At 50.3% G+C, this 12,862-nt stretch overlaps 1 protein-coding gene across 1 annotated transcript in view; it reads left to right on the top strand.

Annotated features, from left to right (window-relative positions):
* The window catches only part of LOC144822714 (voltage-gated delayed rectifier potassium channel KCNH8-like), a 1,606,123-nt gene extending 1,597,452 nt beyond the window's left edge, over window positions 1-8,671 (top strand). Inside the window, exon 15 of the mRNA XM_078680531.1 lies at window positions 6,344-8,671. Coding sequence (XP_078536657.1) covers window positions 6,344-7,117 — 774 coding nt within the window. The 3' untranslated portion in view covers window positions 7,118-8,671. The remainder of the gene's footprint in view (window positions 1-6,343) is intronic.
* Window positions 8,672-12,862: the final 4,191 nt, after the last annotated feature.

Raw genomic sequence — 12,862 nt, 5'->3', positions numbered from 1 at the left:
CGCGTTCCCCAGCGTCCCTGGCTGGTAGTACCTGGAGGCGAAGCCTCGGCATTTGCTGTTTTCGGCGGTGGCAAACAGATCTACGTCTGGAGTTCCCCACCTTGCGAAGACTTCTCCTAGTACTTCGTCGTTTATGACCCATTCGTGGTTTTCCTGCACGATTCTGCTCAGTTCGTCTGCCTGAACATTCTGCACACCTGGCAGATGGGTGGCCGTTATCGACAGTCCTCGAGCCAGAAGCCAGTGCCAGATCGCCTGCGCCTCCTGCGACAGAGTGCGCGATCTCGAGCCCCCCTGCTTGTTGAGGTAATACATCGTAGTCGTGTTGTCCGTCTGAACAAGCAGAGAGTTGGTCTGAAAGGACGGATGAAAGGCCTTCAGTGCCAAGTGAACAGCTCTCAGTTCCAGGAAATTGATGTGGTACGTGGACTCCGTCGGGGACCACGTCCCTTGAATTTGCAGATCTCCGGAATGCGCCCCCCAACCTTGGAGAGACGCATCCGTCACGATGGTCTGTGTGGGAATGTCCTTGTGGAAGGGAACGCCTCTGAGGAGATTCTCCTTCGAGCACCACCACTTCAGAGACTGAAGAGCATGTAGAGACAGTCGTATCCTGTCGTCCCAAGAACCTCTCCTCTGGTCCCACTGATCCTCCAAGCACTCCTGCAGAGGACGCATCTGTAGCCGTGCGTGAGGAGTGAGAAAAATGCAAGAGGCCATCGATCCCAGTAGAGAAGACACGGTCCTCACCGTCGTAGACGGAGAGTTCATGAGAGCCTGAGCCTTCCGAACGAGTGATAAACGTCGCTCTTCCGAAGGAGACACGCTTGCTGACAGCGTATTGATGGAGGCCCCCAAGTACTGGATGCACTGCACCGGAATCGGGACCGACTTGGACATGTTGATGTGCAACCCCAGCTTGTTCAAGAGAACGCACGTCTTCTGGAAGTGTGCTCGAGCTTCCGAGAAGGAGGAGGCTTTGATCAACCAATCGTCCAGGTACGGGTAGACAAACACCTTGTTCTTCCTCAGGTGTGCCGCTACCACTGCCATACATTTTGAGAATGTCCTGGGTGCAGACTTCAGTCCGAAGGGTAGCACCGTGTACTGATAGTGATTGGTGCCGACTTGAAAGCGCAGAAATTTTCTGTGTTTGCATGCAATGGGCACGTGGAAGTATGCGTCCTGTAGATCTATGGCACACATCCAGTCTCCCCGTTGCAGCTGAGGGTAGATCTGATGCAACGACAGCATGCGAAACTTTTCTCTGCGAATCCACTTGTTTGCCTGCCGCAAATCCAGAATGGGCCTGAACTCGTTTTTGTCCTTCTTGCGGACAAGAAAGAACCGAGAGTACAGACCTCTTCCTCTTTGAGACAGAGGTACGTCTTCGATCGCCCTTTTCCTTAGCAGAACGTCCGCCTCCGTCTGAAGCTCGCGCAGTTGATACTGCGAGCTGACGGGAGGAATCGATGGAGGAGGGCTGGTGAAACGTAGACTGTATCCATTGCAAACAATATTCAGCACCCACTTGTCCTGAGTAATTTTTCTCCACTCTGCCAGAAAAAATTGAACGCTTCCCCCCACCGGAGCGGGTAACGGACGAGGGGGAAGTAACAGCTCAGGGACGGGACCCGGCCGGGCCCTTGGTCGCGGTAGAGGACTGTTGACGACCTCTACCACCCTGTCGCTTCTGGAAGGGCTGCCTGTACTGCTGCTGCTGCTGCCGCTGTTGATGTTGACCAGCAGACTGCCCCCTTCCACGACCCTGCGCCCCAAACCGACGCTGGTACTGTCGGAAGGGTTTCTTTTCCTTGGGCTTTTCCAGGCCCACTGCCGTCAGGGTCTCCGCTTCGGCCTTCATCCTGGCCATCTCATCATCCGCGTGCTTCCCGAAGAGGGTATCTCCGGAAAACGGGAGATTCGCCACGCGTTGCTGTGCCTCCGGTTTCAACGATGTCAACCTGAGCCAAGCATGGCGTCTCTGGTGAATCCCGTGGCAATATCCGTGCGCGGACAGCAACGATATGTCTGCTGCAGCGCCGATGGCCTGATTAGAGACCAACATCCCCTCCTTGACGATCTCCACAAAGTCCTCCTTGCGGTCTCGAGGGACGAGGTCTGCGAACTGCTCCATCGAGTCCCAAAGGGACCGGTCGTAACGTCCCAGCAAAGCCGAGTCACTGGCTGCCTTCATGGACGAGGCGGATGTCCCACACGCCTTGCGACCAGCAGAATCGATCCACCGGCTCTCCTTGTCCGGAGGCACCGTGGACGCAGGGGAGGTGGAATGAAGCTTCCGAGCAGCAGTCACGATGACTGAATCCGGTACCGGGTCTTTCCTCAAGAAGGCTGGGTCTGAGTCCGGAGCCCTGTACTTTTTCAGTATCCTGGAAGGGACAGATCTCACCGTCGCCGGCGTCAGGAATAGCTGTTCGGCGGGCTCAAGGAGCCCCGGCACCAGAGGTAACAGGGGGCGAGACAAGTGCCTCTTGTGTAAAGTCTCAAAAATTACCGAGGTAGAAGCCGTAGGCGCTTCAACCTCAATGCCCAACTTCGCCGCACCACGCAGGAGAACCTCCTGAAATGTGCTAATATCGTCTATCGGAGACACCCTAGTCTCCGGCGAATCGGACAGCGTGGGCGAGTAGGAACGGGTCCCAGAAGGAGAACGTGACCTGGACCGACGTCTCTTGTGATGATGCCTGGATCGTGATGAAGATCCGCGGCCACTCCTCGATCTGTCCCGTCTCCCCGAGCGAGACCTCGACCTCTTGGGCCTCGGACGCTCCTTCGGCCTCCCAGGGTCAGGAGCTCCAGGCTTCTTAGGAGTCTTCTTCGGAGGCGTCGGGAACTTAGGCATCGACACCTCCCTCGGTGGGATCGGGGGTGGAGGAGCAACCGGACGCGGGTCCCGCGGAGCCGGCTTCGGAGGCGGGGTAGGGGCCTTCGGAGGAGGACCCTTCGGCACAGCAGGCCGCGGAGGAGGCGTAGACGGCTTCATCGGAGTATCCACCCCGGAATGCGCCGGTCCCGGCGAGCCATCACCTCTACCAGAGAGTGGGGAGCCCCCCACAGTCCTGGGCCTGTCCTTAGGACCTACAGACGCTGAAGACCGGTGTCCAGACGACGACCGATGTCCCCTCGACGTCGAACGGTCCTTCGGCGTCGACCGAATCACACTCCTCGACGTCGAACCGTGTCTTCGTCTCGACGTCGACCCCGACCAGATCGACGAGCCACGAAACCTCGACGACGGGCGATGGTGCCTCGACGGCGACCTCGACCTCTTCGCCGGTCTCGACGTCGACTTCCTGGATCGCTTCGACGGCGACCCTTTGGATCTCCTCGACGTCGACCTCTCCGACCTTTTCGACGTCGATCTTCTCGACCGTCTCGACGTCGGCCTTTTGGAATGCTTCGACGTCGACCTCTTCGGCGCCGGAGATGCCTTTCGTCTCGACGGCGACCTTGACGACGAGGATCCCCTCGACGACGATGTCCTCGACGGCGAACGGCGGTGTCGCCTCGACGGCGAGCGCCGACGCCGGGCCCTCCGATGTCGATCACTCGACGCCGACAGCGACGACGAGGATATCGACACCGGCTTCGACGGCGGCCGGAACACGTTCCTCGACGTCGACGGGCGACGTTTTCTCGACCCAGAGCCCTGGGGAGACCTGGAACTGGCCGTTGACCGTCCCCTCGACGTCGTGGTCAGCGCAACTGACCCAGACGGAGACCTTGGGCGCGGGCTGGTCTTCCTGCCCCTGGGGAGCCCCCCAGAGGCCTCAGCATGGGTAGAAGGAGCCCCTCCTGACCCACCTCGTGCCTTCTGCTTCCTCTCCTCAAGCCCCTGAAGCCTGATCTTCTTCCTCTCCTTCAGGGTCCTTCCAGAGAAGCTTCTGCAGATCCTACACTCCTCAGGGATGTGGGAAGAGGGAAGGCAGAGAATACAGACCTCATGGGAGTCTGTCTTGGCCTTCTTCCTTGAGCACTCAGGGCACTTGTCGAACAATGCAGGCATTATTGGACAAAAAAGAGTGCAGAAACACAGAAAGAAAGTCACCAGAGTACTTTAAAAGTACCAAAAATCGAAAGCAGTGTAAAACACTAACAAAAACCCTTGAAAGGGAGAGCTCAATGCTCCAGGGTCCTGCTTGCAGGAGCCGGAAAAAAGAACTGAGGCTAAGTTGGACCTGCTATGCATTCTGGGATACTGAGAGAAGGTTCTAGAAGGTTCTCTTAAAGGCACAGTATCCTAATTAAGCCACATAATGGCAGCCTATGGGGCTTGTCTGTCCAGGTTCTTCTCTCTATCATTCCTGAGGGATTTTGCTGTTAAGCAAGGGAAATCTGTACAGGCTTTGCTGTTTTGTGGATTTTATGGTGGAAATTTCTAGTTGAAGTACTGGACAGTGTAGCCTTTTGGCTGCATTATCTGTCTTTAAATTCTCTCTTAAGTGTCTATGCATTTTTTGCATTTTTTGACACTGTAAGAGATTATTTTTGATTGCTCCGGGGTCCACGCACATGGGCGGGACTATTCACTAGATTATGACTATACACAGAGATCCCCTACTACAGAACCTAGCTGAAAATAAGTACATGTATGTGAACAACTTCAAGAAAAAAAATCAATGAAAATGATGATTTATTTAACAATTATGTGTCTATCTATATAACATGAACACTGCACGTTAAATATTTTTAATTTGGAATTATTTCCAACTTTCCAGATTAGCATTTCTGAGATGTCGCTATTTGTGCGAGCTTTTGTTCTCTAGCAGCATTGTGTTTAGCTGTGTTCATGTCCATGCCATGGCTTGCCTTTCCCTCAGTTCCAACTTGAAGTCAGTGTCCTGACTGACCTGAGATAAGTTGGCCTTTTAAAACCCTTTGTGTTTGCCCATGAGTTTAAAAGCTCAGGCATGTTTAAAGGCAGAGCTAGTTAGCGGATGCGCCATAGCTGTACTGCTGGGCAACCCCTGGGAGAAGGTTTATCCTCTTCACTCAAAATAGGGGAAATTATCTCACACATGCTACCGCCTACCAGCAGCAAAATAATTAATACTCACTCAGTGGGGCTCCCACAGTTACATGTTTATGCAGGAGCCGCCACTCATATTGTGCCTTCACAGTGCAAGAGTGAATTGGCTTCCCTTGTGTTGCCCTGCTGTCTTCACCCCTCCATGGACGCCCAATCCTTTTCTAGCTCACAGAGACCCTTGTTCTTTCTGTTTTACAAAAGGAGGCATTCTTCTGATATTCTAGAATTTCCTCCCAGAACAACTTCAACTTTCACTATTAAAGGTAGTGAATGACAATTCAGTGTACAAAAAAAGACAATGGAGTGGAAAGCAACTTACCCACCCTCTATTATTTCGATTATGACAGCAGCATGGCACCAATTTGGTAGTTCTCAAGGTGCTCAATCTTAGACCAGCTCTTCTCTAATAAATAGATCAGCAATTATTATATATTTTAGGCAAAGTTTAAATAAGCCCCGACCATCTTTCATCACACATCCGTATCCTATTGATCTAGCCGTACCTAAATTATAACCAGATGTCCTACAGCTCAGCTGTGGTAACTTATGAAAATAAGCAAACGCCTCCGCACGCGCCACTGCCATTCGGCCTGGAGTCATGAGCCTAGATTTCAGCATTCGCTTTCCCAATCAATCCGTGTTTCTAACTCTGGTCTCTACAACAGTATCTTAGATGCTTCCCTTTTTCTTCTGCATGGTGTTTTGTGCATCTTGCACAGGATATTGAACATTGCTTTTTGTTCAAAATATATAGTTATAGACGGAAGCTTATGGCTACTTTTCTTCCATCTTCCTGCAACAAGAAACATACAATGTCCTGTCACCTTGTAGCCATATTCCAACACTCGGGCACTTGGACAGTGCCTGCAGCAGAGGATGAACATGTTCCTGCTCTGCCTTGTGTGCACACATTAGGGGCATTATTCACATACGTTAGCCTGCTTGCTGAGCTCTGCCCTTGCGCCAAACACTCTGGCACTTCGAAAGCACATACGGTGACTATGTTAACATACAACCAGGTCTGGACTGTATGCAAAGGGACAAAAAAGAAGCCTCGCCATACACATACGGGGGAGATGGGATGGGATGTGGAATGGAACAAGTTAAGGGACAGTGACATATCTGTTTCAAATGGAAACTGTAAATGACAATGTAAATGTATTGAAGCCTAAAGGCGGGGTTTTACAGCTTCCTGTGGCCCAATGATGTGATCTGAGGGAAGTAGTTGTGAGTGCCTACTATCAGTATTATCAGATGTTTGTCATGCATTAACAGTATCCTCTGTCTTTGCAGATGTCCAGCCTCTCCCAGCAAGTGACTCAACTCAGCAAGGACCTGAATGAGATGCTGCAGCTGATGCGGCCAGTGCTGATGACCCAGGGGTACAGCATCCCTTCTCCTGCCACCAGCTTCATTGGCCCAAGTCTCAACAACACCTACAGCAACAGTAGCGGCTTCAGCAGCGGCTTGCAGTTCCAAACACCGGCCACCAGCATCACTGAGCACACATCCGCTGGCCAGACACAGGTCGAGTGCTTGCAACCAACCACCTGGTCTGATGGGTACTCGCTCACCCTCTTGCCACAGACGGTCATGGCCGAGCCTCCTACTCACACACCGAGGAAAAATGTACACTCGACACTGTCGCTGGACTCCTTCCTGAGACATCAGTGCCAGCATCCTGTGGGGAACAGAGGTTGTGGCTCACCCAACATGACCCAATCCCAGTCCTCATACCACACGTACTTGCCACAGACACCGATCACCCACCTGAGCGTGGCACCACAAAGCCCCTCCTCACCTGTGATGGCACAACACCTACAACTTTGCCAACAGCCTGAGGCCAAGCAGGGCAATGCCAACCCTTCCCTGGTGCGACCATTCGGTCCCACCTCAGACTCATCAGACTCTTTGCAGGAGAAGGTGGCAGACCTCCTGGGCACAGGGACAGGGGCACGAGACTTCATGGAATGCTCCTACACGTCTTTGGAACTGGTCCGGAGCTCCTCCGGGGACTCACAGGGCGATATCATCCGCTTCATTGACGATGAAGGCACCAATGTTTGAAGAGAGACCGTGAGCATGGAAGCTATCACTGTGGCAGGCTTTTGGCCTATCAGCCAACCAGAGATCTAAGAAGAGCCAAGGAATCAGGATACCGAAGCCACCCAAGGCGCTAATCTGTGGTCATGCTTTGCACCAGGCAAACAGATTTCATGCACTGCTCCTCAAGGAGCGCAAGCCTAGCACATTGGGTACCACACAGGCATCCATCACACGCAAAATAACATGGATCCAGTCTGACTGCCCCGCGCATGCAAGCGGCACCAACCTGTTCCCTGGGATCCGTGAGGTGCCTTCCTTGAGCACAGGTCCTTGAACCCTCATGAAATAGGGTTTCATTTTCATATCTGCTGTGGGGGACTTGATTTTAGGGTTGGTGCCAATACCCTTAATATGCTGGCCGAGTGTTCTTGGAAAACACCAAAGATATGTATGGGTGTTCCTTGTTCCCTATAGGAGCGGGGTGCAGGAGAGGGGCCAATGAACCCCACCTGGGATGTAGTCTGAGGTGTCACTCTCCGGCCCCCAAGTGTTGTAGGTATGGAAGTTGCACCACCTAGAAACCCCTTATTTCAAGCCTAATGTCCTACTGCACAGCCCTCACCCGCACACTTCAAGGAGCAGCGACCTCCTCTGAAGAGGTTATGGATGACTATGGGGTTTCTTTCATGAGGATGGCTGGACACGTTCACATGCACCGAGCACAAGGAAAGGGGCCTGCAAAGAAATCTATGCTGACGAAAGAATGTGTAGCAAATATGACTTGTAGTCTATTTTTTATTTATTATTTAAATCCATTATTGTTTTTTACGTTCCCAGCCAAGGGTCTGCTAAGAGGAGGAAATTAATTTATTATTTTATAAATTATTGTGGCGAACGAGATGAACGGAACAAAGGAGGGATGCTTTTTATTTGCCGTTGGACGAGCTCCTCGAAGCATGGAACGCACTTATAGATATTTTTCTCAGCATGATCTTTATTTTATTAGAAATAAATTAATAAACGAGCCAAAAATATCCACGAAAATGTTCAGGCGAAAGCGTGAGAAAGAGAATAAACGCGAGTTTGTCTTCTGCTTTAAAAAAAAAACACAGCTGGTTGGGGAAACAATTTTTGAGATTAAAAGGACATTATTTTTCTACATTTGTTACTTGAAAAGAAAACAAAGGCTTTATAATAATTCATTGTTTTCTCTTTTTTTTGGTTTGCAATACGACACTCATTATGTTTACTGAAGATAGGGGGAAATACAAGCGATATGTTCAAAGCATGTCAAATACCGCATGATACTTTTAGGGGGTTGGGGTGTTTAGCTGGGGTTCATCCGGCTTTGTCATTTAATAAACCAGCTTTAATAAAGATAATGCATTTGAAAATAGAAAAGTCTCCGTGTGCCCAACTGCAGAACTCCAACTACACTGTCCTCTGAAACTGTCAAAGAAAAAAACACTGTCTTGTATACATACTTGATGGAAAAACTGTGGTGACGCCGCCCCCTGCACACCTGACACCAAATATGCATTCAACTACCGGCCTCACACGCCAGATCAAAAAGATACAACGCTACAACCAACTCTGCACACCCGGCTGGGCATCCACAGTACCTTCTGGCTTCCCTTCTCCGTACTCTCCCAACGATCAACCCCAAAACGACACGCCACACAGATCACACGAGCACGACGTGCACACCTAGGCACACGATACATTCGCCTTGCACTGTATGCCCAACTGAACGTACAGCTGCAAGACTCCTCTGTCTGGACACCAGGCCACAGAACTGCAGCGCCTGCTGTCTGCACACCTGATCATAAAAACTGCAACACTTGTAGAAGGCGATGTGGCCAGGTAGGCACTTTTTTACACATACTCTGGGAGTGTGAACAAATCCAGGAGTATTGGCGGGGACTACACCTGATTATGTGGGAAGTACTGCACAAAGACATAAGCCCAGAGGCCAAACGGTGTCTCCTCAATGTTTGGGAACCCACTGATCTGACGGGTGCGGAAAGGCTCTGGGCTACTTTAGGTGTAATGGTGGCGAAGCGTGATATAGCGCAGATGTGGGGGGCGGGCACAGCACCGACGCTGGTCACCTGGAAAAACAACTTAGACTGGTGTATGTTTAGGGAGAAAACGGTCTACGTTGCATGGGGGTGTCCTAGGAACTGATCCACTGTATGGTGTAAGTAGAATCCCTTCCGGGGAGGTATATGTGCAGCCCCAGTGGTCCCCTCAGAGGATGAGTCTTTGTCTCCCCGAAACCCAATCACCTGTTCAAATGGGTCCTAACTAGCTGTGATGCCCAAAGGTATTTCCCATGTAACTTGATTTTATGTATCTGTATATTGTTCTGCGGAATGTCCTTGTTTATGTTCAATAAAAAGATATCCCCTAAAAAACTGCAACACGCCCACATTAGGGTAACTCGGCCCTACGCACAACAGACTGCAGACCACACAATTGATGCAAACATAACCTCATAACCACAGTACTAGCACCACTGCCAAAGGGTGTTAGCTTTGCTTCTTGCACACATAAACAGACAACTGCAGCAGCTTACTATGCCCTCCTGCACACCTCACCATAAAGCTGCCAAACGCCGCCACTGCACACCAAACTACAACACATGCAATGCTCTGCTCCCTATACAGTGGCCATACAAGTACAACTGTGCCCTTGCATGTCTGACCAACATAATTAAACCGCCCTGCACAACTGCACTTACTCTCAAGCTGCACACCAGACTACAAAGCTTCTACATGTGTGCAACCTGTAAACCTGAGCCCCAAACTAACCCCACGACTCAGTGCACACCTGACAGGAAAACACCAAGATGCTCACACTCAGCCGAACTGACCAACAAACGGCAAAGCCTCTGCTTTCGGCTCCTAACGAGGAAAGAGTCATTTCCTGACACGCATTACATGAAAAGTACGAAATGATGCAACCTGCCCGTCTAACCATTTAACTGCACTCCACTAACCCCACACCTGAATATGGAAATGCAACAAACTCTGCCTAGGCACACACGACCCAAATTGGCCACAATTGCCTCTGCACATTTTACAACAGTTCTGCACCTAACACTCTGTTAGACATTTGGTTAAAAGCACACCTGCCCACAAAACTGCAGAAACTGGTTTCCGTGGACACCTGAAAGAAACATTGCAACAATGCAGCTTTGAACACTAGGCTCCAAAACTGCAAATGAACTGAGCCTGGAAATGTTGGTGCAAATTCGCAGCATTGCACATCTGCCCGAAATTATGTATAAAACAAATCTGCTCCCTGTACATTAGATCAAAAAGGTACACAAATGCTACCGCTGAATACAAGTGTAGCAAATTCACACTGCAAAAACCTTTCATGCACAATTGTCTCCCACTACCCTTAGTGCAATATGCAAAACTCTGACTTTGCATATGACCCCTAAACTATAAATGCTCTGTCCTTGCATACATGACCACGTAGCCACAGGAACTCACCCCAAGCTTACCTCAAGACACAGGAACTCCCCCATGATCATCTCAAGCCACAGGAACTCACCCCACACTTACCTCAAGCCACAGAAACTCCCCCATGCTCATCTCAAGCCACAGAAACTAACCCCATGCTCACCTCAAGCCACAGAAACTCCCCCATGCCCACCTCAAGCCACAACAATTCACCCCATGCTTATCTCAAGCCACAAAAACTCCCCCCATGCTCACCTCAAGCCACAGAATCTCACCCCATGCTCAGCTCAAGCCACAGAAATTCACTCCATGCTTACCTCAAACCACAGAAACTCACCTCATGCTCACCTCAAGCCACATAAACTCACCCAATGCTCATCTAAAGCCACATAAACTCACCTCATGCTCACCTCAAGCCACATAAACCCCCCTTGCTCATCTAAAGCCACAGACACTCACCCCATGCTCACCTCAAGCCACAGAAATTCACTCCATGCTTACCTCAAGCCACAGAAACTCACCCCATGCTCATCTCAAGCCACAGAAACTCACCCATGCTCATCTCAAGCCACAGAAACTCACCCCAGGCTTATCTCAAGCCACATAAACTCACCCCATGCTTACCTCAAGCCACACAAACTCATCCCATGCTTACCTCAAGCCACAGAAACTAACCCCATGCTCACCTCAAGCCACAGAAACTCCCCCATGCCCACCTCAAGCCACAACAATTCACCCCATGCTTATCTCAAGCCACAGAAACTCCCCCCATGCTCACCTCAAGCCACAGAATCTCACCCCATGCTCAGCTCAAGCCACAGAAATTCACTCCATGCTTACCTCAAACCACAGAAACTCACCTCAAGCCACATAAACTCACCCAATGCTCATCTAAAGCCACATAAACTCACCTCATGCTCACCTCAAGCCACATAAACCCCCCTTGCTCATCTAAAGGCACAGAAACTCACCCCATGCTCACCTCAAGCCACAGAAATTCACTCCATGCTTACCTCAAGCCACAGAAACTCACCCCATGCTCATCTCAAGCCACAGAAACTCACCGATGCTCATCTCAAGCCACAGAAACTCACCCCAGGCTTATCTCAAGCCACATAAACTCACCCCATGCTTACCTCAAGCCACAGAAACTCATCCCATGCTTACCTCAAGCCACAGAAACTAACCCCATGCTCACCTCAAGCCACAGAAACTAACCCCATGCTCACCTCTACACAAACGTGCAAAAACATCACTCCCTATTTACTGCACTGCAAACGTCAACACATGTCTGACATAGGGCTTCAATCATTCTTTATTGTGTACATCAAAGTGAAAGAACTGCACTAACTTCCCCCAGACACACACATAACAAGTGTGCCATCTATCTTTTTTCACAAGCATGCCCTCCAAACTGCATAAGAAAATATGCGCAACCCCATGCTCCGGAGAAAGGAAAACTATAATAAATCATCCCCGTCCAAACCTGAAAGCAGAACAGCCATAATGATGACACTGCACACCTAACTGCTACACTTTCACCAGACTGAAAAACATTAAATACACACCACACTGAAGGCAAGGCTCAAACATCTCCAACTCGACAATCTAGGGGTCTCCAATGCGTAGCTCTGGAGCTACCAGTATCCCATCAACTACTGGTAAGTAGCCAGACCAGTATTTAATGCAGAAGGCGGTGCTGTTTAGCTGCAGAGTGGCAGCCAGTGAACCCCATGACATTAACCCCCCCCACACACACAGTGTAAGTGGCATCATAGTCCCCGGAATTCAATCAGTCGCCAATGGGTAATGCAGCATGGTGATTGATCGCTTGGCAGGCTCAACTGATATCAGTCACACAGTGTGAGTGAGCATAAGGCTAGAAAAGAAGCAAGTCAGTGGCATCTGGCACAGTTATAGAGCAGGGTTCCATGAGGAAGGGTTCAAGTGTGCAAGCAGGGTTTGATAGCAGCCCTGAAGCCACTGTGTACAGTATCTGGAGTGGCCAGTGCGACATTTAAAGGGTACGATTAACTTTGTTTGGGATAGTTGTGAGACAGGAGCACAAGTGTGTGTGGGAGGGATGTTATGTAGGATCATGTATATTGTTGTGTCTGTGGCTGCCTCTTTGGCAGACATTGCTCTTTCCTGTTGGCAATCACGGTCATCTGAAATCACGTGGGATTAAGAAGTCACCTGGAATATGAGGGGTTATCTCTGGCACACGGTGACAAACCTTTATGTAATGGTGGTTCTGGCATAAAAGTGATATTTTTAGACCGCAACCAGGATT

Source organism: Lissotriton helveticus, chromosome 3_1 (assembly GCF_964261635.1).
Source record: "Lissotriton helveticus chromosome 3_1, aLisHel1.1, whole genome shotgun sequence".
Classification (NCBI taxonomy): Eukaryota; Metazoa; Chordata; class Amphibia; order Caudata; family Salamandridae; genus Lissotriton; species Lissotriton helveticus.
This window is presented reverse-complemented; position numbering and strand designations above follow the sequence as displayed.